We start from the raw sequence: 27254 nt of genomic DNA, 5'->3' as shown, positions 1-27254 counted from the left end.
AAGGTGAAAGAAAATGTGAAACTGTTTGGACAAGTTTTACAGTGAAATATTTTAAACTAGAAACTGTTGTTTTTAAACTAGAAAAGCACATATATATAAACTGTGAGATTAATGCAGTCAATCATCTGACATTATTGCTTACAATAAATATAGATAGGGCAATCTTACAAACTGTGTTAGAGGCATCGGATCCTATGAACTTAAAGACTCAGGGTTCTTTGTGGTCTGCTGGAGCCATCTTTGGTGTGTTGTAAGACCTGGCGATGCCTTGTGTCCTGTGGCAATAAATGTGAGGTTGCTGCAGTTCTGTGTCCCGAGGTTCAGCCAGTGAGGAGCCTGAACACGCATTCCCCATAGGCAGATGCACATGCTGTGCAGTACACACGTGGCCAGCCACACAGATCATCACAGACATGAAACAGCATCTTTACCATCAGCAAGCTAAGCATATAAACATGAACAGCGTGAATCATCTGGTCCTGTTCCCCCTTGTCTAACTGATTAAGGAATGAAGTTTCCTAGTGCTCGTATCCAAAACCATGCAGAACATATCATCGTTCTCTGAATAGCAGGTTTGAGACATTCATTCAATCTACCCCAAAGTTGTGGCCCGGGCCCCAGTTTCTTAGTTACTGCCACCCAGCCCTATGAGCCCCCTGAGACCTGCAGACCCCCTTGAGCAATTGGCACTGGGACCTCTTGTCCCACAGAGGTTCCAGAACAGCTGGATGTTCTCTAGGACATGCACACACATGGACTGGAAAGCATACTTACACAGAAAACAATTAGGACTAGAGTTTAATGAGACGGGATGGATGGCAGTGATCAGGTACAACACTTGGCCTGGCAAAGTGTACTGACCAGCCACTGGCTTATGGGTGAGTGGCCACTTTTGTGCCTTTTTTTTCCCTAGGTTTTTCTTACTGATTCCCACCAAATACACCTTGATTCTTTCTTCCTGCTTTTCCTTTTACTACTTAAAACTTCCTATGCAATTACACAATCCCCAAATTCTTTTTCCTCTGTCTCCCAGATCAAATTTTAACTCCTCTTTGAGCAGTAATCCCCTTTAGATTGCATAGTATTTGGGGACAGTTTCTTCCACTGGGTCACCTTGGTGGCTTTCACACCAGGGTTCACATTAGGGTTCTTCCATTTATCATATCCACTCTGATCCCCAACTGGTCTCTTTGTGTTTAATTTGCTAAGGCTTTACTCAGGTAATGTAACATAGTGTAGCACCTATTTTAGGATGTTGGCCACATTAAAATTCTAACAAAAAAATCACCAAACATTTGAGAAAGTTGACCCTTAAGTTAAATATGAAAATGTTTGTGAATCCTCTGTATATATGAAAAAAGTCTCTATAGTTGCATAAGGCTTTAAAAATATCACACATCTCTTTAGCATGTTGTTAAACATTATTAGAACTCACTGGCACATTGGGAGGAAGTTTTGATTACTAAATCCAGAAATGCAAAAACTGCTCAGATGAATTCATGAGGGAAGAGTCCGTGAAAGGCTTTTAAACGTAAAGATGCATGAAGGTTCCCCTGTGCAAGGAAGTTTGCAAGGTCTGGGAATGCAGAGATGGTAAGGTACTGTGGAAAATCATCCTGTTCCTATGCTCTTCATTAGGCATTTTCTGTTGAACATTGTCGGAGATGGGATACCAAGCAAAGCAAACTTGTGATTTAAATTGTATTTTTGTGTATATACCAGAATGTTAGTTGGTTGCTTAATAATAAGAACGTAATGCATGTTTAGTTTAGATTACCAGATTATTTTTTTTCTGAAGTATTCCCACTAGCCAGTGATATTGTCTCACATCCATATTTGAGCTCTGCTTATTATTGTTTTTTTCCTTTGTGACTGAATGTCTTGATTTCTGCTGCATTTTCCATGTGTATTTCTAATAATCTTCCTGAAGGGATAGATGTCTCCATTTTTTAATTTTCTATTTCATTTTTCTTCTTCTTTTTATTTTTTTTTAAGAAGTTAATTTTAATCTTTTTTTTTTCATGTTGATGAATTTATTTTAATTTTTTTATATTCCAGAAAAATGGATGCTAGTTATAGCTAGTTACTCATGTCTGGGTTAGAAAAAAAAAAGAAGCTGGAAACATTCTTAAATTTAGTTGCACAGTCTGTTGCTCTACATTTATGCAAAATCATGCCATTTGGACATTTAGAAGTAACATCATAGTGAAAATAGTAGATTACACATGTAAGAAATTCCTAAGAATTTGTTCCAAAAATAAGTAGATTAAGTATCTTTATTTTAAAGTATGATCACATATTGAAATGGTATGGAAATGTCTTTCTGCATTATGAATGCAGTTTTAAAATTTAGGGATTCAAAAGACCTAATGATCTACCCAAACTAGAGCTCCTTTGTGAGACTGCAGCTATTCTGAAACCCTTTTAAATGATAACTTTAAAAGGAGTAAGACCATATTCCTGATCAAAACTTTGGAGTCATTTCAGCTAAAATATTTCTGCTTCTCTAAACAGTTTACATCTTGTATATAATCTCTGGGGATACAGTTCCTCTTCAAAATTATTCAGATTGAAGAGAGGTCATCTAGTTCAAACTCCTGGTCAAAACAGGGTCAACTGTGAATCAGATCACATTGCTTGTGATTTTTCCCAGTAGGGTCCTGAAAACCTCCAAAACCAGAAATTTAATAACATTGCTGGGCAACTTGTTCCCAAGATTATTTTCCTTATAATTAATTCTTTTTCCTATATCTGGATGAGACTTCCCTCTCCCCTCCTTTCTCTTCCTGGATGTTGTCACTCATTCTCCTGCTGTGCACCTCAGTAACGTGCCTGGCTCTGTCTTCTTAGTACCTCTTACATACAGGGAGGATGCTACTTACTCCACCCAATCCTTTTTTCTTCTGGGCTGAACAATCCCAGCTCCCTCAGCCTTCCCTTTCAGGGCAAGTGCTCCAGTCCCCAACAGCTTGGTAGTCTCTTGCTGGACTTGTTCCACTTGAGCAATGTCTTTACTGTTTGGGGGAACCCAGAATTGAATGCAACATTACAGACATGGTTTAGCAAGTGGTCAGTAAAGAGGAATAATCATTTTCTTCAGTCTACTAGCTACATTCATGTTAATACAATCCGGTATACTGTTAGCTTATGTCACTACCAGGGATATTTAGCCAACTGTCTTTAGGACCCCTGGGTCTGTTTCAGCAGAGCTGCTCTACATTGAGCCAGTCCCAGGGTTTTACTTCAGGAGTTAGTCCGTCCGAGGTGCAGGACTTGATATGTCTCCTTGCTGGATTTCATGAGCTCTTGTTGTCCTAATTGTCCATCCTGTCTTGGTCCCTCTAAATGGCAGCTCTGTCCCCAGACATACTGACTGCATCCTTCACTTCAGTGTTGTGACACTTGATAATGTCTTGATAATGACACTTGATGTCTCCGCATCCAGGTCGTTGATAAAGCTGCTATGCAGGGTAAGTCAGACTGATTATATTCAAATGTATTTGGACTCTAGCTGGTGAAAGCCTTGAAAGTGCTGCACTGCACTTTGTGGACTTACTCATTTAGATCTCTCCAAACTGCATCTGCAGAGCATCTTTAAGTGTAGATATATGTCCTCAGAGACTGAAAGGTTCAGCTCTGGCTTTACATATGGACACCTAGTTAGCTTATTGAATCTTACTTTCAAGTTTTCATGGAGTTTTCAGTTAGTTTATTCCAGACTTTTAATCTTTTTTTAAAATGGATTTTAAGAATTACTTTTTTTTTTTTTGGTAATCTTTGAAGTTTTTCATGTTGAATTCTGTCTACCTCTTGCTTCAGTGAGTATTTTCATATATAACTTAAATATATTAGCTTAACTTATGTAACTTAATATTTAGTTGTGATTGCCTTCCATCTTTCCTCTTCTTAATTTTAAGGGATTTTTGTTTTCTTTGTTCTCCCCTCTACTCCTCCTCTTCCCACTATTTTCTCTTCAAGCTTTTAGTCTGTGTGACAATGATTTTTTTTTTTATTTTTTTTTTTTTTGTGGAATACCTTTGCTTTGGATATAAAGCTTGAATACATTCCAATGTCTTTGTTATTGCCTTTAAACTGATTTTTTGAGTTAATCCTTTAGAATTAATTATTTTTAAAGAGTTTTGAGGCTTCATAAAAGCAACAATAAGAATAGCTGTGGCTCCGGTAATGTTTAGGAAATCACAAACCTTAATTTGTTATTAGTGGCATTAAAATTGATATTGTTAAGCTGTTTCTGGACCTTGAGCTCTTAATTAGAGGCAGTAATGTTTCCTTCCCTTTGAGATTTCTTTATGAAAATATTTTGCCTAACACAGGGTTATCAGCTTTCAATTGTCTCCTGGATGAAATATCCCAGATGACACTACCTGTTGTAGCTGCTTTCCTCATTCTAGCTATAATTTCCAAACATGCTTTTCTTCATTATTTAAGCCTTTATTCCTTTTTACATTCTAATAAATATTATGTATTTCAAATAATATTATGTATTGATTATTTTACAATTAGTACTGTATTTTTTTTTGTTGGCACTTGGCTTATTTTTACTGATGAGGTACAGAAATTATAATTTATCTCCTAAACATGTTTATTTCCCAACATTTCAGAAGAATCTTGTGACTTTCTTCTTTACTAAATATTTTGTCCCAACCAAAGCATACTCCTGTTGTCTTGTACTTATTCCCCATTCTTGTTCATTCTTCTTCATTACAAACTTCTGTATTTATATATTAAATAGTATCTTCAAGGTCACTTGTTTCATTTAGCTGCTCCTTTGTCTCTTTATCATTAGTCTTTCTCTGGTTTTGATAATCCCATCACTTCCTCTTGTCCAAAATTTGCTTCCAGTTACTGATTCATCTCTTGCCTAAATCTAATTCTTGCTAAATTAAATTTGATTCCAGAATGGGCTGTTAGACCTGTGTCGTAGCTCCTTCCTCTTCAACAGTCTTTGCCATACCTCTACCCTAGGTTTCTTCTTTAACATCATTAAAACTACTTGTGAAAACTCATTCATTCATTCATTTTTCTAGTATTTATTGATCTTGTGCTATTGCCAACTTGATTTTTTATCAGTTTTGTCCTTTTTGGCCACACTTTTCCATCTCCTTCCTAATTTGTTCTAAAATATTTCTATCATCCTGTTACCATTTATTTATTTATTTATTTTACTACTGACCTACGTACATTTGAGTATCTACAGATTCTTATTTTTTTTGTCATCTTCATTTATAATATTTGCACTTGATTTGTTAGCCCCTTTTGTTTTGTTGTTGTTTGTTGCACTTGATTTGCTTTCTATTTGTTGTGCTTGATTTGTTATGATGAGGTTTGTAGTCTATTTTTAGTTTTTTAAACTTTTTTTTTCCCCTTAGACTTTCATTTTCTGAATTGTTATGAGGTAGTTTCCACACTCTTGATAAAAGTAAACCCCACTCACTGGAAAGTACATCAAGTGCAGTGGAATATTAGTTTTGGAACGGGAAAAATAGAGTTCAGTGCCAGAACATTTAGCAGAAGAGGAGATAGTGACAGTGGGAGAGTGATGTTGTAAGACAGGGAACTTTCACGTGTAAGATAATTGGAGCAAAATTTAATTTTCAGATGAAGGAGACAAAAGGAGGAGGAAGACAAAGCCTAAGAAATCCTGTAGGAAGATAATTGATTGTTAGAGATGAATAGTAGGAGCAGGCTCTTGCAAACTTTTTGGTCAGGAAAAGTAAGAATTTGAGGAAACATGGATTCTAATCTTACAATGGGATCATTAGAGTATAATTTGAAGTATATTGTATGGCATATGAATTTTGTTTGTAATTAGATAATATCTGAATACAAAGAACTTTCCTTTGCTGGTACACACAATACTAGACTATCTATTATTTCTTCAGTATATATTTAATTATTTAATCCTGAAACAGATGCTCTCCACAAAATATTCTATTCAAAGTATTTTAAATAAGTAATATCATTCTTTTCCCATTTTGTCATAATTAAAAAGCTATTGTAATGTTTTCAATTAAATGAATGATGTACGTTGCTTTCATACTGTCTTCAGTAGAGCCATACTTTGGCATAATGTCTTTATTTTTATATGCTCATAAATTGTAATATGCTTTTGAAAGTCTGGATGAATAATAAGATTGTTTTCTTCGTGTTTTTTTTTTTTTTTTTTCTAATAAGCCAGACAGCATACGAGCTAGAAATAACTTAAAATTCCTCTAGCACTAGCAGACATCCTCCATTTTAATCAGGTTTTTGAAGACTAAGGGAGAGATTGAACTTTAGTTAACATAATGTTAAGGGTTAAGAAGGGTTAACTGTTCAAGAAGGTAGGGGAACAGAACAGCAAAAATTTCAGCATTGCAAATCTTAAAATTTAACCAAACTCTCCACTGTTCTCCGGCAGGCTGTGAACGTTGCTGTGATTGTGGTTCATATGTCTTGTTTATTCATAGAAGCAATTTTCCTCTGGCTACACTTGAAATTTGCACTCAAATCCACAGAACAATTCAGCTTTTTTTTTTTTTTTTCATATAATCATATGCAGAAATAATAACAAATAGCTTAGAGAAGGATACATGGGAAACGTTTCGTAGGAGCATGAGAAAAAAAAGTTAATGAAGTAGAATGTAGTTAGAAAGGAGCATGCCCATGCTGCTGTGATTTTGTATAAGGACAAAAAGTTTAGATTAATGCTAAGTGAATATAAGAAATATGGAAAGTGAGAGAGAGATTGAAATTTCAAGAAGGGATGAAAAGAAAGTAGTTTTGAATTGGATCTCTAACATGGTGAAAGTCAACAGTGATTTGGACATACATTCACATATGTCAGAAATGTCCAAATTCATAACATGAATACACATTTGTAAGTGTTGTGAGGATGGACATTGCTATTCTGAAGCTCAAACTAACAGTCTGGAAGTTATGGAGATACAATTCATACTAGCTGGAGGATTGAATCTTCTTGTGGCTTTAGAAGAAATGGAATTGATGTGGTTGTGTTCATGTGTTATATTACTTTAGGTAAAGTTGTGCAAGCATGTATTTTAGGAGAAGAAAACATGGTATCGCATTTGGGAATATATTATGTGGCACATGAATATTCAGTGTAGCACTGGGCTAAAAATGGGCATATACTTCTCATAAATAACTGCAGAACATTTATGATCTAAGTCGCATAAGGCTAACACTTAAGGTCAGTAAACACTTCAATTTTTTGCAAAGCACAGAAACACTACCGAGTTGGTAAAATGCTTATGACTGTATTTTAGCATGATGATTCAAAGTCATATAAATGAATTCATAGACCTTTTTTTTTTTTCCTCAGAAGCTGTCATAGTATTACTGTTTACACAATAGTCTAACTAAGCAAAAATGCATTTTTTAAGACAGCTACCCAAATAATATATGTTTACCTATACGATTTTATAGTAAATGTTAAGGTAAGATTAAATTAACCTGAGGAAATTCAATTGATAATGTTTGATTTCATTTAATCCTTTTATTACCTAGTATGTAAAGAAAGACATATCTGATTGCCTGTAGTTTAATGATCATGGTTGCTTTATCATAGTGAAATGAAATTTGAAGTTATTTTTTATTTTGTGTAATTATTAGGCACTTTGCACTTAATTTAAAAGTGATAATTCTAACTCTGTAGGCCTTTTCTTATAGCTTCAGTTTAAATGTTAGAATATTGTAAATATAAAACATATAGAATAAATGAATTTCCTCAAATGATTGAATGTCCCATAAAATCATCCCATCTTTACGTCTTTTAGATATACTCAGCAGTCATCAGAGTGAAAAATCCATTGCTATTCTACTTATTTTAAAATGAGCATATTCCCTTTTCTCTGATAAGGTTCTGAAGAACAACTAAGGAAAGCTGTTAAGATTTTTTTTATTGTATTTATTTATTTATTTATTTATTTATTTATTTATGTTTCCTAGTTATTTGGTTTATTTGGTTAGCTTGAAAAGCAGCATACTGTTGATGCACACCTCATTTTGGGCATGCTTCAATCCTCTTTTTTTTCTTTTTCTTTTTTTTTTTTTTTCTTGTTACAGAGATAACCTCATTTGTTTCTCCTTCAAGGTGTACTGATGCAGATGATGTAGTTGCTAGCCTTAAAAAGATGAATAAGGTAATTTTTGCATTGTTGTGATGCCACTGGAAACTGCATTTAGTGAGTTTAGTCCTTGAGAAATAATATATAGAGAGACTCACTTTTGTGTCTTGATTTTTTCCTTCTCTTTTGCTTTCCTATTGATAGAAGAGACTCATGCTGCCCTATTTGTCCTCGTTTTGGCAGCTAGCTCTCAGGTCATCCCATATGATGGAGAGTGAAATATGTACATGCTTCTGGAGGAGTTCAGTTCTTGCTTTTTTGTCTGTATAAATGGGCATTAATACATTAAATTAAAATTAATAAGATCAGCCATTAATACCTTGTTATTAATGTGGGACTGCTTAAATTTGTTTCCTTCTCTGTGTGAACCTGAGAGCTGTCTCTTTGGCTACCAACAATTTTTGTCTGATTAAATCCAGTCTGTTCAAGGACTGGCAAGGCGATATGCCAAATGTTATGGAGAAGCCTATTGTTGCATTGGTCTTGGGAAATCTAAGTGTAAATCTGCATGGTATACGGAGATTAAAAACAAAAAAATGTTGTGTTGAACTGTCAAAAGGAGTCAACCAGTGTATTTTATGATAATGACTTGGAAAGTAGCTTTGTGTCATGTGTGGACGTTTTGAAGTAGTAAGTAGTATCTAGGGCAAGAGTTATCGCCTTCCTTCACCCTTAATTCAGCACTGAGCTATGGAAGACTATCTCCTGTAGGTACAGCTGTCCTCAGCATTTCTGTTTTCCCTTGAGTTCTAGCCAGGAAGCACAATGAGTCGTGAATTCAGAGTAGTGCTTAGAACTCAATAATCTGTAGATCTTGGTAGTGTGTTTAAACTGGTAATTTAATGGGAAGGAAAAATGTGATTATTTGTGATAGCTGTTCTAAGAAGGTGTTTCTGTATGGACGTATCTTTCCATGTACTTTCATTCATTTCTGTTTTAGTGGAGAATTTCCGCTTCAGGAAATCCTTTTAGATGATTGAGGTGTTATGTGACTATATACTATATAGTTTGAGTGGGTGGGAGAAAATCACTGAATTCAATTTAAGGGGGGAGAAGTTCCAAATTTCCAAATTCCCATCTATCATTAGAAGGTATATTTTGTAGATGTGGATGTAAATGATCTTGGATCAAAAAACTACGATTATAATAATATCTTGTTCTTTTGACCATTTATTCTAAATTTCTCTTCGCACCTGAATACATCCAGCATATAGCTTTGTGATTCCCAAAAGCATCATGGCTATTTGGAGCACAGCATGAAATTGTCATCAACACGAATAAGGAACAATAGCTACATAAGGATAAGGCAGATGGAGTAGTTTTCCACTCTTCTAAACTGTAATGTTAAAAAGAACATCATCTATTTTAGGATCAGGAATAGGCCATCTGCCCAAATTGCCTGCCCTTTCAGCTTTACCTTACTCCCACATTACTGTCATTATTTTCATCTGAATGTCATTACATTTTTATGCTGTATTTCCCTGAAAGATACTTCATGTCATTAGCTGATTTGTTTTACACCAGGGTTTTCTTTAAGAATTCCAGGTCTTTCTTTAATATTTGTATTTTGCTATTCAAGTGTTTTGCTTCCGAATATGATGTTTGCTTGATATTAAGCATTATTAAGTCAGACAACATCTGTCCTTACTGGCAGTCTTGGAAATGATGTGACAGCCTGGCAACAATAGTAGCAGGAAATAAGCAAAGGACTAACAGGGATCATGAAAGGCAGAGGAGGCAGCAAGGCCAAGAAAAGAACTTTGGACCAAAAGGGTGTAAAAATAATTGAAGCTGAGAGAAAAAAAAACAAAAACAAAAACAAAACACACTTGAACAAGCGAACGAGATAAGTAAAAAACGTTTTTTAGCAGCCAGAGGAATTTTATTTGTAGTTTTTGTCTGTCTCTGAAGGGAAAAATGATTCAGTTGCTTTGAAGACTATTGATTTACAGACTTGAATGTCTTTGTGGGTTGAGCAATAGAAAGAATTAAACATTTTCCAATGGAACTTTTTAAAATCTGAAACTGTTGGTTCAAAGAATATCAATTGTTCTGCAAGAATGTCAACACTTCATATCTGCATTTCTTTCCATGTTTTTTATTAATCTATGTTATGTAAATACCCACCTTTGATCTGTTACAATAATTTGGCAAATGAGAATGGAAAGCTTTCTTTCTAAATTTCTAAAGAGATCCTAATATACATTTTAATGTTCCAAGTACAGTGGACATTTTTTTTTCTTGTTGTGTTTTTTTTTTTCTTTTTTCCTCCCCAAATAAATTGAAATACATTCCTATCTGAGTCAAGGAAACGTAATTTAGGGAACTAAATTGCTATCCCAATTGGGTGCTGAAAGTAAGAGTTTCATTTATGGTGAATAGAAATGAGCTCCACTGACTGTAAAATCACAATTTAGATAAAATTTTCTTTGTGTACGTGATTGTTCTGAGTGTTCATTCATTGTTCATTCATAGTTATGTAGTTATGTTACGAACTAGAGCTGTTTTGTTTGTTTGTTTGTTTGTTTGTTTGTTTGGTTGGTTGGTTGGTTGGTTTCTTTGCTTGTTTTAGTGCTCTGGGATACCATAGATCCTAGTACGTACAAGGTTGACAAGACCTATGAGAGATAGGAAGATAGGTATTCTTTGGAACAGCAACTGAGTGTCAGAAGGGATGCATCCAAAAGCTTTCAAAATGAAACAGGATATTTGTGTTTTGTTATACCTTTGTCCTCAGTGTTAAACCTAATGTTGTCAATTCGGTTTAGCAGGTACAGGAGTTCACAGGTTATCCAAATAGTTGTAAACAAATAATAAATTGTTTATCTATCTGTAAAGATAGGCTTTGATATTCTTTTCTTGGCATTAATTAAATATATAAACTACTTTATTCAATTTTTGTGGTTGTAATTCTAGAAATGGAAGTTAAACAGTTGTAGTTTACGTTTTCTTCTTATTTGGTAGCTCTGACAATTGATCATAATTTCTTAAGCAGACAAGGACAAAAGTAATTTTTTGTTTGTTTGTTTGTTTTGGGGTGAGAGGTTGGGAGGGGGAACAGTTGAGGTTAATGGTTACTTGCAGTATTTCTTTTACAGTTCTTTGAAGATCAGTCTACTTCATATATACATGTATATCTATTTAATTTGAAATTGTGAAGAATTCAATATAACTGCAGCTTTATATCTTTCTAAGAATATCATAGCTAAACAGGTAGGCAAGCCAGTGCATGTCTGTGCACTACTACTCTCACTACAGAAATTAAATGCTACTTAATTTAAACACAACAATAAGATGAAGTGTTTCAATGTGTGTATACAGTGTAGTTAGTCTCTTTTTATAGGGTCAGTTTTCATTATTTGTTACTACTTCTACTGTATGCTTATGCTATTTACAAATGATGTCTGTAACTTTTGTCTCAGAATACTGAATCATGGACAGAATTTAGTCTGATACAATATATTACTTTTTCACTGACCTGTGATTTAAACATGTAAGAGGATTCAACTCCTTCAGAACTCCTATTGAATTTGCAATGAATAGGTCAGTTCTCCGTTTGACAGCACAGTTCTCATGAGATAGGTAATGGTCGTGTACTTTAATATTCCAATAATGCAGATTTCACTAGAGGTCAGTAATCAGGTTTCACTCATCTTGAATTTATCTACATGTCTATATACCTGTCTAAATACAATTATTTTCTTAAAAATCCAACTTCTAAAACTATCATGTGAATAATTTAAGTATTTTTTTCATTTTATTCGCATGACCTTTGGCATCTTGGTTTCATTTTGTCTCTCAGTGTCTAGATTTTATAGTCACAGAATGTTTAGGCAACCTTCCTCCTTTTTTGATAATACTTCTCATTTTGTTGTTCTTGTTGCATAGTATTTATTCCCCAGTTATTTCTTTAGCTTGGAAGATTGGTTCAGGTTGTTTCAAACGGTGTACAACTGTAAGCTATATGGCAGGGCAACCAACTGACCTGTGTAAACAATTGGTTAGGGAGGTAAATATATATATATATAAAAAAAAAATAAAATATTTTTTGTTTCCTGCCTAGCATTTTATGGCAACACCTTTCCACTGTTACTCACAGGTATTTTAAAAAGATCTTTTTTTTATATTGCTACCCCTCCAAATTTATTTAAGATTCTGTAAGCTGTGTTGTGATGAAGTATCATGATCCAAAGTAAACAAGACCAGTATTATTTAACTCAGTGTATGTTTCTAGTTATCTTGTTTATAACCTCTACAAAAACAGTATGCAGTTGTTAATTGCATACCATGCAGGTTTTCTCATCTTTAGCATAAGATGAATTGTTAGTCTTGTCTTCAGTGTCTGTTCTCTCTCTCCTGTTTAACTATATCCTTAAAAATGTCTTCGCTTTTCATACTGATTGTACACTTTCTGCTGTGTAGAGTTCCTTATCAAGAGTCTGTTTTTACCCTATTCAGTTCATTAACAGGAATTATTTTTCTCCTTTAAGTTTGATGGAGTGATTCTTTCCAAATTTTTCTCCTTGATTCTTCAGGAATTGTTTATTATGTGAACTTATTTTCTAGGCTATATAGGCACTTTCCCTAAATGTTTCCTCTGGCTTCATAATACAAAAGACTACTTTGTAACTCTTGATCATTGCGTCTTTTCTCTGACTGGGCAACACAAGATTGAGGAAGAAATCTTTTTATTAGTGAATTTTGGAAATGGAAATTTCCTTTTAGAATGGAAATCAACATTTGTTCTGCAATCTTTTACTTATTATGTTTTTAAGCTACTATTTGCAGTTATTGTTTCACATCATTGTTGCTAGAATAGAAGTTTAAATGTACATATGTGTGTTAGCATTTTGGCTGTGTTAGCTGATGGAATTTTGGAATTGATATTCGTAAATGTTTTACCAAGTAGTAAATGCTTAATCTTTCCATGAATAGAACATGGTAATTTTCAGTCTGGTAGCTGACAGATAGAGGTAAGGTAACTGAATTCAAACACTGAATTAATGTATTATGTTTTGGGTATTGCCTAGCCAGACTTTTCAAACACTGATCTTGCCTTCTCCTTTCTTTTGTTAGTAACGTTTCGGAATGATTTTTGCTGTCAAATGCCAAGTTAAAATTAATCCTATTCTGAGCTACTGTTTTCTGGTGTGAGTAATCAGTAAGTAGTGCTTTTAATGTGTTGGAGTCTTTAGAGAAAACTATTAAATAAGAAGGAAACGCAGCTGTGTAACAATACTTTTCTCTGAAGAAATTAATTTTCTGAAGAATTTAAATGTAGCTAGTTGTTAGTTCCTGCTTCTATTAAATAGTATAAACAACCCAGCTAATTAAGAAGTAAATGAGTTGAATATAGAGACTTGAAACAATACGAAACTAAAATATAGGTAAGTCTTCTGAAACTTCTGCAAAAGTCTTAAGTTTGTGTGATAAATTTTGTAGTGGCTAGTCATGTAACAAAATTTCCTGAAGAACAGATAATTTGTTCTGAATTGTTTTAATTGTTCTGAATTTGTTCTAAAATGATGTATACTCAATACTTGCTGTCATTTTTTTAAAACATGGTCAAGAGGAATGCCATATGTTCCCAAGTAACTACAGTGAGTTACTCACTGTGCACCAAAAAATTCAGCAAGGTCACCTACAAAACTCAGAGCAGTCATTTAGAACCACAAGTGTTTTATACAGAATGTGTGTGTAAGTATTAATGCATTAAAGTATTAAAGCATTAATGATAGGAAAATATAAACCTGCACAAAAAGGTCGTAAATTCAATTTGATTTCTGCTTTCTTGTGATTTGCAAACAGAAGGGGAATTGTCATGAAGCTGAGATAGATTGAATGTGGTTTTCATGAAGTAACTCTCTCTTTTTTAAACTCTCTTTATCAGAATTAGAGGAGTTTCCTAAAATTTAGAAGGCCCTCGTACTTTGCTTTTCCTTTGGGCATCTTGCACTAACCACCTACCTGCTTACCTTAGAGGAATGTAGAAAAGCTGTATACAGAAAATGAAAGTCTGAAATGTAAAGGCCTACCTGCAGAGTGCTTTGTTCTTAGTTTACTGTATTTACTTCATCATGCTGTAATGCATAACATTGAAGATTAGACTTTATAACTTAAATAGTTTAAAATAGTTTTTTTTTTTTTTATAGCAGTAAGTGGAAGTTTGGTGATTTATACCAAATAAAGACCTATCTCTGTGTTAGTATGATATAAAATGGTAATGTCAGAATAAAACTTCTGATTAACTTAAAGTGGGATACAAATGAACTGAAGTTAATAAAAAACAGAAAAAAAAAAAAGCCTTTGCCTTGTGTGAAAAACAAACAAACAAAACCAAAAAACAACCTCCCTGTAAATGAAGAGATTATTTAAAAGTTTACTATACCACCATTAGGAAGTTTTTCCAATAATTTTGTTTGTTTGTTTTACAGGGGCTGCTTGGCTGGGAGAAATCTGTTTAGGATATTATTTTTTATTTTTTACTTGTCTGTAAAGTAACGTAAATTAAGTACATACTAAAATATTGCAGCTGAAAAGATGATTTATAAATTCATATGTTTATGGAGTAATATACCTGCAGAAGGAACAGCTATCCATTTTTACTTATTACTACGCAATCCCACTGCTTGCCTGAGAGTTTCATTGGGGAAAAGTTTCATTTTAATGTGAAGAATGTATTTGGTCATGGAGAAATAATGAACCTTTTCAGAGATTTGTGAGGCTAGTATCGTGGAGAGTTTCTACGTAGATATTAAAGATGTTATCTTTATATGGATGGGAGGTGGCTCACAGCAGTGCCATTCTGAGTAAGGCCATGTGTTATACACATGCATAAAATAATACGAAATAGGTGTAATGAAATAAAGGTCTGCAGGCTGTCTTACATTGCTGATTCACAGGTAATTCACGCACACACACAGAAGGTGTGTATATAATAAAAGGGTTAAAAATGGTTTGTGTATAATAGAAGGATAAAGCAACCATTCATTAATCAATATACATACTTAAATGTTTTAAGTGAGTTTTAATGGCTTCACCACCACCATGCTTTTAGCCTTTGACATTCTTACTGTAAATAGAATAATTTCAAAATGTCTCTACTTGCCTTTTAGAAACATGTAAATTTTCAATTTAAATTCAAAGTGTCAATAGAATACTGAAGAATTGCAATGCTGTTGATGTATATGTTCATGAATAAATGGATGTTGGTTTTACCTTGAACACATTAGTAAGTACGTCTTCTAAAAGTTTTAATCTAATTTCGCATGCGTTTCATTCTGCAGATTTTTTGGTAAGAGTGAGAACTCTTGGAAGGAATATCACTGTTCTGATTATTGTAGTTGTATTCCTGCTCCGTACCAATTAGATAAGCACCCTAAAAAAATCTCAAATGTTTTAATGGATGAACTACTTAAACTCCTGTGATCTTTTAACCTATTTTAGAGAAACCGTTGACCTTGTTCTTATGGACATTTTCCTAGTATTTCTTCAAGTGGCATTTTTAAGTGAAGGCATAAATAAACAAATAAACAATACTACTCAATTTAATTATGATTAATTACTAGAGATGCATCTTTATGGTTGTTAGGTTACCAAAGTGTTTTTGTTTTTTCCTACTGAAAACAAAAGCTTAGTTTCTTCTTTAAGAGATAGAGAAAGGAAAGTGTAAAGTTGTAAAATGTCTTCTTCAAGGTCATGGGAGAGGAGAATTACAAAGGTACTTTAACAAAATGTAGTTGTATTTTTCTTTTTGAGTGACAGGTGAAATCATATGCATCTGAGCAGTTGGAAATAGAATAATCCATTTCTTCTTAAAATGTTAGGTATATTTTCATTTGATATCAGTATAAAGTATGGAATTATTCAAATAATTAGTTACTCAGCAGGTTAGTATGAAAATTCTATATACCAATGCATTTGGTCTATCAAGAAAAAAAATTGGTGAAATATTTAAATAAAGCAAGTATAATCTGTATTTATTCGGTACAGCAGGAAGTGTGAAATTTTCATATCAGAGCTCCCCGTTAGACTTGTATTCATGTGCTGTTTTATAACACTCTGTGGAGCTGTTTTTGCATGAAAAAAGTGAGATTCTTGTTTCTAAGCTCTAATTATTGTAAGTTCTAAATGTAACTTGATTCTAGAGGTAGGTGTGCAAGGTATATCCACAAAGTTCTTGTTACCATGTACATTATGTGCACAGTGATGGCTGTGGTGATGGGTACCTGTTTTTCATAAACAAATCCCCTCTGGAAGTTCTCTCCATGGTGCTAAAATCTGACATACCCTTTCAGCATCTTTATCTGATGCATTTCAATATGCCTGTGTGTGCTGCTTCATCGAGTATTTTTTTTTCTTTTTTTTTTTCTTCAGTGAAGCATATACAATCTATGAATATACTATTGTTTGATAGGTTATAATTAACATCAAGTTGTTCTTTCTGCCTTTGACAACTTTGAAAACAACCTTTATGTGATTTTAAAATCCTGGGATTTAATTAGAAAAAGGACATCTTTAACATGAAAGTATGTTATTCATTAGCAGTAGGTAAAAGGAAATGATTTTTCCATGTTATAGATGTTTAAAGACCAATAATACTTTGAAAGGATGTAAAAACGTATAAATATTTGGAAAAAGTAACATCGATGCACAAGAAGTAGCTCGTCTGCTTCTACCTCCAACAATATTGTCTGAGTCCACACAAATATTTACTTCAGCCAAGTCTATAAAAAAAATGTAAGTTATTATAGAGTTTAAAAAGTATTAAGTTTACTAATGACTTACAAGAAATATTCATCACTCCTATTCTTACTGTGTAATGCAAGCTACCTATTCATCCAATGATACAATGATATTTAATTCCCTAAAATCAGTTATCATTACAATGATAACTTTTTTTTTTATTCTCCCTATTTGTGTATATAACTATCAACTGAAATAACATAAAAATTCTGCTACCAATTTCTTTGTTTGGAGTCACCATATTTTTTCATCAGCTATCTTAACAGTCAGATATCTTTTCTGCACTGGATTTAGGAGTAGTCACTTTTTTTATCCTAACAGAATTGGTTTTAGCTTGTAATCAACATTCTGATCAACAGTTTTTTGTGCACATTTGCTGCTTATGGACCCAGTCCTACTCCCGTGAGAACTTTAACCTCAATATGAGTAGAGTCAGGTATTCATTGTTCTCTTTTCGTCTCGTTTCATTTCATTTCTACTAATAATGTTTCTGTCAGTCATTTATTGCTTGTTACACTGTGAAAGCTGGGGAGGTTTATAAACTAGTCAGTTGTTGTTATTGCTGAACAGAAGTGTGCAGGTCCAGAAAGAAATCCTTAATATCATCTAAACTGTTCAAACTAGCCAAGTTCACTCTATCACCAGCCTGAAGTTTAGACATTACTAATAACTGAGTTCCCCTTTTGACTGAAAACAAAATATTGAATTTACATTTTCAGAGTATAAAAATTGCATTTAGTTTTCAGATTTCTGGGGGGGGGGGGGGGAAATCAAAGCAATTCAAAATGTGCTTTAAACAGTAGCCTGTTGCTCTGTCAGTCTTATGCCTCCTTTCTGCACTTCTCTCTTCCTCCTCCCACAATAATCAACATGTAAAATACAACATTGCTACTTACCAGTATGGGTAAGTACTTTGTGAAAGTGTTTATTGTGTAGTTCATTGCAGTTGTACAGCCTAAGGACAGCAAAAATAACCTATGTGCTCAGATTGGCATTTAAACGTGAGAATATGTAAGGAAATATTTTATAAGACTTTATAATGAATTTGTTTATTGTTAGACAAGGGCTCCCAGAATATGTTTTGGAAACAAACAAGACAAAAACTGTTTTGATTTTAATCAAAAATGTATTTTCATCATAAAAAAATTTTACATACTCACTGTGTCTACTCTACAGAATTTGTCCATTTCATTACACCATGTGTCAATCCTAGTATATCTGTTCACTGCAAAAACTCGTGGCTAGTGTGTGTAATACAGCACAGGAGGAGGTATTGCTCAGTTCCACTACTTTTATGTAATAATAATTAAAAAAAAAATACAGAAAATGTGGCTACTTTCACTGTATTCCAGACTTAAAAGTCTCATGAAAGTTCTAGAAAATGAAGTTAATCGTATTTGGTTGGTAGAATACCCTTAGAAGCCATATTTAAAATTCTTCTCTTATGCTGAGGCATATTTCCATTTGTCAGCAGCAGCAAAGTCCAGGCATCTAATTTCTAAATGAAGTACTTTTTCTTGTTCCCTTTTTATTCAGCACAAATGCAGTCATGTGCTTTTTATTTCAGAGATTGATTGATATTTATGACATATTGGTTGGTACACCTATTACAGTTGCTTTTACTTCCATTGCTGTGCTTTTTTCTTTGCCCATGTCCCAAAGACTGATTAAAGGAGGATAAATCTCATTGAGTGAAAAGGATTGCTTCTTCAGGTAATTCTTTAGATAGCTGTGTCTGACATCATAGTTCGTCTCTCGTGAGATGCAGCTGTAGAGATATACCACAGAGATGATTCCCAGGAGAGTACCAAGGCAGACAAGGAATCCTATTACGTTGTTCTTTTCATAGCCTTTCACTGCCAAGTCCAGTCCTTTTGTGGTTACATTGACACATTGTTTCTTATTTTGTGGATAAATAGTGGGAATATCTATGCAAATTTTGTATTCAGTTGATGGATTTAGATGTGTTAGGTTGTATACCTGTATATCAGACGGTACTCGAGCGCTCTGTGCAGCCTGAGAGTTTTCTGCTTTCAGAAAAGCAGTCCATCTAACACTGGACTTCAGAATTTTAGAACTTGCTTTCCATGAAACCAAAACAGAATTAGATTTTATATCTTTTATTTTAATATTCAAAGGTCCATTGCTGTCCTGAGGAAAAGAGCCATCCACTTTAATCATGACTGACTTTAGGTCTGCCCCAACTAAATTTGTTGCTATGCACGTGTATAAGCCACTTTCTTTTTGTGTTACATCACTTATGTCTAATGTTCCTTCAGAATGAATGTAGTACTTATTAGAAATAGTATTAGGCAAAAGTTTGTGTCCTGATGGCGTTATCCAGTAGATTTCAGGTTCCGGTTCTGCTGTTGCTCTGCAGTGTAAGGAAATATGGCTACCAGTTTTCAAATCCAGAGTAGACGGAAAGCTTTCAGGAGCTATCAGAGGGAGACAGATTTCCATCATTTCTCGGAAGTGTATCTGTCGCACGTTCTGGCCTTGGAATTCGGGAGGGTCTACACAAAACAGAGACTCTGGCTCCATGAACCGAATATTTGTTTTATTCATGTTAATCCAGCGGATGACACAATCACATCTAATGGGATTGCTGTGTATACTGACTTCCTTCAGGTTGGGCAATGATTCAATTGTGCTGCGGTACAGGGCACTCAGCGCGTTGCTATTGAGCATGAGAGATTCCAGCTTGGGAAGTCTGTAGAATGCATTTGGATGAATGTATGATAATCTGGGGTTGTTGGTAGCTTCTATTTTTCTTAAATCTGGCAAATTGTCAACAGCAAGGCTATCTATGGAAATCAGTTCAGGCATGTTATTAATTCCTAACTCTTTTAGGTGCAGCATATTGCTAAAATCTCCCCTTCGTATTCTGTTAATGGGATTCTTATTTAGGTCCAGAAATTTAAGATTTGTAACCTTTTGAAGAGCAATGTGGGGCACTCTAGCAAATCTATTGTCATAAAAGGAAATGCTTTCTAAATTGTCAAGGCCAGCCAAGGCATTATCTGGTATTTCAGTGAGATTTATTCCAGCTAAAACTAGGCTGCGCAGATTGGTAAGGGCCTTGAAGTTCATATCTTCGATTCTGATTATTGGATTTTCTCCAATCATGAGAATCTCCAGATTAGGAATAGCTTCAAACCACTTACTGTTGATCATTTGCAGACCGTTTGAATTGAGATGAAGTCTGAGAAGATTATTGAGGCCTATGAAAGCTCCAGGTGCAATCACAGAAAGCAGGTTATGATTAATATAAAGCTCTTGCAAATTGTGGAGTCCAGAGAGACATTCTTCAGGGAGTTCAGTAAGTTTGTTTTCTTCAAGGTACACAGAAAGCAACTGTGGTATCTTTGTAAGATTAATACTGGCCACTGAGGATAAATTGTTCTGAGATAAATCTAGACCAGTCAAATTCACTGGAAAGTCTACTGAGTGTTCAATTTTTGCAATATTGTTAGTCTGTAGAAGTAAAACCTGTGTGTCGGCAGGCAGTCTGGCTGGAAAATTAAAAAGGCCTAAATCATTACAGTCCACTGTTGGAGCCTCCATATACACAGACTTGGGGGTGAACCAAGGTCTGATCTCACATATACATGACTCTGGGCAGTCTGCTTTTTTTTCTACAGCTTGTACTACTGCAGTGATAACTAGGCCAAGTAGAAAATTAATTTTGAGTTGCATGTCCTTCATCTTAGCTCAAATGTTCAGAAAAGTAACAGACCCCGTAAGTATTCCACGGTTATGGTTTTGCAATTCAGTATGACCCGGTCAATTGATAAAACACACACTTGCATTTGTCAAATGCTGATTGCGAAGGACTTTCTTCCTGAGGATAAGTGATAAATTTGCAACCAACTTGTCCAGTAGTAAGAGACATTTTGTGGAAATGAAGGTCACTCTGTCCTTGATGACATAAAATTGATAAGCTTTGTGAAGATGAAGCATGTATAGATGGTCATAGGAGATTAAGCAATTCATTTATTTAGTAGTATTAACTTCAAATCCCATGATTGATTAGTGTTTGCAGGAATGACAGGATGACCTAAAATATAAGAAGAGGAAATAATTAGTATAAGAAACTATAAAGTTATAAATTAATTTAGCCATCTCTTGCTATCTAGTGTTAATTATTGCAAGTAAGAAAAGAAAATGACTGTGGTGCCTAGAGTATTGTAGTGGTATCCGGACAGCATAAATGAAGTTAATATAGTAATATATCTTCAGACTTGTAGCTTGTCATGCATCCAGTGGAGCATTGCTCTGAAGAAAGATGAAGATCCATAAAGTATAAAGCAAAATATATCAGTGAGATTTTTCTACATATTTTATGCCCCTTTAAAATATATTTTTTTTTTACAGTTATCAGTAGAAGCAGACAGTTCTGTTGGCTTTGAAAATGTAAACACTGAGCAAAATCCTACAGAGAATGAATATTTAACTTTTGAACATAAAATTTATAAATATAAAGAACTTAATTTATGTGTAATCAGAGGAAAATTGAATGGTTGGATTAATACACATTCCTAATGATGACATTCTGAGTCAAGCCTTTGAGATACTTTGAGATACTATCAATTTACAAAATTGATAATCCACTAATTTTATCATTTTTTAATTCTTTTTGTAGCTGATGTTTAGGAAGAAAACTTTTTATTCTCTCTCTCTTTAAAGCAATTAGAAAGGAATATATACCTTATATTAAATAGCTTGTCATTTTGGCAAATTTAGTCTAATTACTGGCTTGCTTATTTTGGCTTCAATAGCTTCAATTGCAGGGAATAATAAAAAACAGAAAATCATCTTTAGAGTGATAAGAATATATGAAAAACAGCCAACGCTAGCAGTTGCTTTTTCATCTGTAGCTCTGCAAGAATCTGAAATTTGCTATTAAGTTGCAGACTGTCTTCATATCCCAAATGATAACAAAGACTGGAGTTGTAGCATTCTGAAATGTCAAATGTGTCCTCTTCAGATTTTTGGTATCTACTTACTTTTCCTGGGGAAAAATATCCTACTACTAGTGTACATTGTATTCCAAGTGATATAATTCAAAAGCTTCTGCATTTCTATATATTAAGTAGTATACATTAGCTTCTGTGTTTACTTCAGAATATAGGCTATACACTAACTGTTACCAGACTTTGTCTCAGAAGGCTGCTGTATGATACACATTTATGCCCTTTTCCCCTTTGGCTTTTGTATTAAAATTCACAGTGACATTGTTTACAAACTGTAAGATGAGATCAATGCTTCATTGACATTGATAAATAACTTCTGAGATGTTGTTGGTATCGATAGACAGAATTACAAAAGTCAAGTGTCAAGGATTTGGATTTTAGATTTCCTTTGCAGGCTCAGGAGGATTGGACATGTTGATCAAATAGGCATTTCGTATCAGCTCAGAAGAAAGGTGTTGGACAATGTTGAGTATTGAAGAACATTTGGTAAATGTTTGTGGCTTCTGTGTTATGTACATTTTAAGACATTTAATATTTTATTTTAACACGTAAGTATATCAAAAAAGTGAACAGACAATGTGTGAGGTAAACATACAGAAACATTCTGCTGTTTTGAGGATTAATAATATGTTTTTTGTGGAAATGGCCCAGTTTATACTGAAATGCAAAGCTATGTCGATAGAAATAGTAAAAATATAATCTGTTCCTTTGTTCTGGGAAATGATATGAACTTGGGGCTTGCAGAAAAATAGAGATTTGCATTGGACAGCAAATGCTTATAACTTGCTCTTAATTTAGGTATCAGAAGGCAAGGTGATGTGCCTATATGGAATACTGTCCCATTTACTAAAGGTCTCTCAGTAGAAATCATTCAATGCCAAATGCACAGATGTAATTTACTATATAGGCAGAGGAGAGGATTTGGAGGAGATGGGAGAGCACTTTTTGAATCCTGTTCCTGATGCACTTTCTTAGGCACATGTTCCATTGACTTCTGGAATTTTAATTGGAATGTATATTACAAATATATTTGTATGGCAAATACAAAATGTAAGCTTCTAGTAATTGAAATGTCATTGGAACTCTTACCTGAGTAATATAGATATTGAGGTTCAATAAATTACTCCTGCAGATATCTAAGCTCAGCATTTAAATTCTATTATGATGCTTAGGACTACTGCTCGGTAGAGGTACTGGGAAAGTATTTTGGGGGAGCATGACTAAATAGTTGACCTGCTTTTGTGCTGCACCCTGGACATTTGCTGTTGGTCACTGTGAATGATAGGATGTAGACAGAGATGGACTTTTCATGTGTAAAGTACTAGGTACCTGAGATGCTGCACACAGAAAAGTATGTAAATTACTACATTTTTGTGTACATAAAACCAACATCAGTTAGTACTTCAGCTTCTTTGTGATTCTTGAGCCCGAAACAGGGGTATTAGTGGACATTTTCACATCATATATTAATTAGACTGGGCTTTCACCAAAAGGAGTCAAAAAGATATGAGAGATTCAGGTTGAAATTCTTCTTTATGATTTAGTTTGATGTCTTTTCTGTTTCTGGTGAATGCTTCAGCTAATAAGAGACCAGCTCAAGCTCATGTAGTGTTCTAGCATTAATCTTCCTTATTTCTCCAGTTGAAATGCTTCTGCCTTGTATAAAATATTCACTGGGGTTGAGTGCCTTGAATAACAGATTGTAGAATAATTTTCACTCTCTCCAAGCCTACGAAGTCATCATTCCAAAATACATTGTTTCACTTCAGAAAGATTTTTGGTTAAATAGTGTTATATTTGTGTATTCTTTTATATGAAAATGATTTGCTATTGAATTCATTCAAGGTAAGGAATAAAAGAATATTTCTAGAGTAGTGCTGGCATCCATGGTGCCTTGTGGGACACTATACAAAAAAAAAAAAAAAAGAGAGAAGCATTGAGAGGCACAGGAAAAAATGTGTAGGATGGTTTGGGTGGCAAAACATTTGCTTTGGTCTTTTTGTTTCTAATAGTATTATTGTGTCAATCTTCAATATACGATGTTGACAAAAATATTAAGAAAGCATGGATTACTGATGTTAAGTTTTCTGGTCCCATTTGAAGAGATCAAAACCCAAAATGAAGTTAGGCAGTATGACTTTGCTTATGTCAACTTGTTGTATTGATTGTGTGAGTCTGTGTTCCTGTGTGTATGTAATTAATTTCTAACCTTGAGATATGTACAAACCATTTTGAACTGAGAAGTGAGCTGCAGTTTACTGTAATAAAATAAACCTCATGTAAACTGCTATCTTGCACTCGAGACCATAAATTGTAATTGAAGTTCAATTTCCTTGAAGAATGTAGCCTCACAGAGATAAATGTTTATATTGGAAATAAGCATTTAACATTGTGATACTTTGAACTTTGGGAACATGTTGATTCCCTTTCTTCATTAATATACTGATAACAGTAAATAAAGATTAAATTGAAAAACTCTTACTAACTGTGACTTTCAGAATTTTTATTAATGCCTTCCAGTGCTTTAAAGCTAAGTGCTTTGTACCATCTGGAGCTGTATGTGAAAGTTTTGCATTTCAAATATCCAATTTTAAAGGTACCAGTAAGGAGGACAAAGAGAACCTGAAGGTCATTTGTCCTGTTCCTTGGAATAGTATTTAAGGTATCTGAGATTTACATATGGAGGCTTCCTGTGCAAAAGTAGATATTTTTTTTCTAAACAGACAAATAAAATAATTGAAATACTGCAGTTATGTAACCATAATCTGTTACATAAAAACACTATTTTTATTTTTATTATAGCTCTTTTTAGTGGGTTTTGATGGTGATTCGATGTATTTGATGTGATGCAATTGATTCTTAAAACTTGTGCTGACTATGATGCAGAACAGACAAACCTGTAGAGATGAGGCTCAGCAGCAAACTACCACCCGCTAGCTGAGCTGTGGGATTAGTGTTTTCACACAAGCAGCAGCAGGAGCTATGCATGGTAGTTTTAGGGTCTTTGATGTAAAAGTCTTTACTTGAGTGCACTGAAAAATTGTTATTAGCTGTCTGATTGTACATGTATTTCCTCATTTGGACAAAATGTTGTGGTTTGCTTCATAATGTCTGAAGTTGAAAAGCCTAAATAGCTTCTGCATCTAAAATATTACTATTGCTTATTAGCAATAATAATTATTCAATATTTTATTATTGTTTTTCTGTGCTATAAGTTCTATCATAAAGTATTTAAATTTTTGTCGAGAGACTCTTTAATTTCTTCTGGAAGTTCATCCCTGTTACATTCAATCCATAGTTATGGTCTTATTAAATGCAGCGTGTCTCTTGCTTGTAAGGTGTTACCTCTTGCTTTTAGGAAGACACACCTTGGATTCTTTGGTAAGCGTGACTTCTTGCAACCTAATTATCTCTTGTGTAGACAATGATTGGTATGTCTTAATTAGGTTTGTTTTGTTTACTGCTATTGACAGCTGGAGCCTTGGTTTACAAGAGGGTATCACCATTATTTGAGCTGGAAAAGACATTCAGTGAATGAATAAACTGAGCAATGTTTCTCGTCACTGGAGCAACAGACAGCTAAAAACCAAGTCAGAGTGGGCAGAAAGGAAAAGAAACACGTCAGGTTTTGGCAATCTTTCTTTTCCACTTCAGCAGTTAGAGAGACAGTGATAAAAACTAAAAATGCAGCAGCTACACTGCAATGTGCCCTGCTGGCAATAAGGCAAACAGTTCACTTCACAAGGACCAATTTAGAGGTGGCAAGCATTTTGAAAACACAGCTGTTCGTACAAAGCTACCTTTCAAAAACATCAACTGAAAGAGCCACTTCTCGGTTCTTGTCATTATAACCACTTTGAGCGTTTCTGTGGACAGAAATCCTGGAAATGTCAACTAACCAAAAACTGGGGATGCGATTTCATTCCTCACTTGACTGTGGTTACAGCACTTAGTTTTTGTTTGTTTGTTTTTTATTATTATTTATTATTATTTTTTTAAGTCAGAGACAAGGAGTTACACAGACTACGTTTGAAAATTTAGTATTTTTCTAACACTTTTTGTGATGTTCTTCTTCCTTGCTTGTTGAATGATTAAAATAGAAAAGATGTTTTTTCTTGGGGCATTTTTATTACAGTACTATTGATTAAAAAAAAAAAAAAAAAGTGCAACAACTTAATTCTTGAACTACTTCAAATAAATGGTGCTTTTTTTCCCCTATGTTACTAGTTTTTGTTTTGTTTTGTTTTGTTTTGTTTTGTTTTTAATACGTGTGTAGTCTGTGACTGAGCAATGAATATAAGTTTAGTGTTAAAGCACAAAAAGGTAATACGGTAGATTTTCATAAGAGAACCTGTCCTGAAATAGATATTTCTGGAAATTTAGATGGTCTGATAAAATTGCTGGAAAATATATATAGGCTTCGTAAAAATGGAAGGAATTTCTGCTGGAAGGAATATGGAGTCTTAATTTCATTCCACTCTCCAGAGCAAGGAGTTTCATACAGAATCCTGTTTCTCTTTACAAATTAACAAGTGCAAATTAACAGTTAACTGTAATACACTCTTACTGTTTTATGTTGTTATATATGGCTCAGATACAGTTTCACATTGAAATGCAAATGTGAATGGGTGTTACTGAGAATCTTAGTTTTGAGGTGTTCAACTTGGGTGGCTGACAGTATCAGATGATAGTTGGATTTTTAGAATGTTGGGTTGAAAAACTCAAAAGTGAGTATCTAAAATTTATGGACACGTTTGAAAAATTTGACTAGGGATTACTGTTAGAATGTTTTTTTAATTATGAAAATCTACTTTACTTTCTTCTAATAATGGATTTTTAGAACTTCAGGCTTGCTCTGTATAGCAGTAAGTGCAAGATGCAAAGGAAATGGCAAAGCTACTTGTATTTAACCCTAGAAGCAATTTGCAGTGTCTGAATATTTATATATTTATTTCAGTGCATGTGCATATATTTATTTTGTGAACTTGTTACTTTTTCTTTCTTTTTTTTTTTTTTTTTTTCCATTTTTGGAATAAATTTTCCTGGTAGAAAGGCAAAAGTATAAGATATTTAATATGTCTGTAAAACAGAACAAGTTCTCACACCATAGACACTGCAAGATAAGAATGGCATGATTTTGTGTGTCATTAAAAATTCTTAGCATCCATGGGCATTATGTGCTTTGAGTCTACTTTAATGTAAAAATAAAAATAATTCATAAAAACATTATGATCAGATAGATCCACATGATCCACCCCTTCTCTGGCCAACTATCCTTGTGCTCTTGTTTACTGTATGTTGAAACAATTTCACAGCTATCAGAAGAACTACCATCATATGCAATTCATTAAGAACTTACTGTAGTTGTATCTCTTGTATCAGTTAA

The 27254-nt window shown here is 34.0% G+C and overlaps 2 protein-coding genes across 6 annotated transcripts in view; one reads left to right on the top strand and one right to left on the bottom strand.

Annotated features, from left to right (window-relative positions):
• IMMP2L (inner mitochondrial membrane peptidase subunit 2) overlaps positions 1 to 27254 on the top strand; it is a 474976-nt gene that overhangs the window by 196049 nt on the left and 251673 nt on the right. The window lies entirely within an intron of this gene.
• The window catches only part of LRRN3 (leucine rich repeat neuronal 3), a 33455-nt gene continuing 24199 nt past the window's right edge, over positions 17999 to 27254 (bottom strand). Inside the window, exon 2 of the mRNA XM_068669472.1 lies at positions 17999 to 20952. Coding sequence (XP_068525573.1) covers positions 18474 to 20600 — 2127 coding nt within the window. The 5' untranslated portion in view covers positions 20601 to 20952 and the 3' untranslated portion in view covers positions 17999 to 18473. The remainder of the gene's footprint in view (positions 20953 to 27254) is intronic.

This window comes from Anas acuta, chromosome 1, assembly GCF_963932015.1.
Source record: "Anas acuta chromosome 1, bAnaAcu1.1, whole genome shotgun sequence".
NCBI classification, from domain to species: domain Eukaryota; kingdom Metazoa; phylum Chordata; class Aves; order Anseriformes; family Anatidae; genus Anas; species Anas acuta.
Note: the sequence above shows the minus strand (reverse complement) of the source record. Positions and strands in the feature narration are given on the sequence as shown.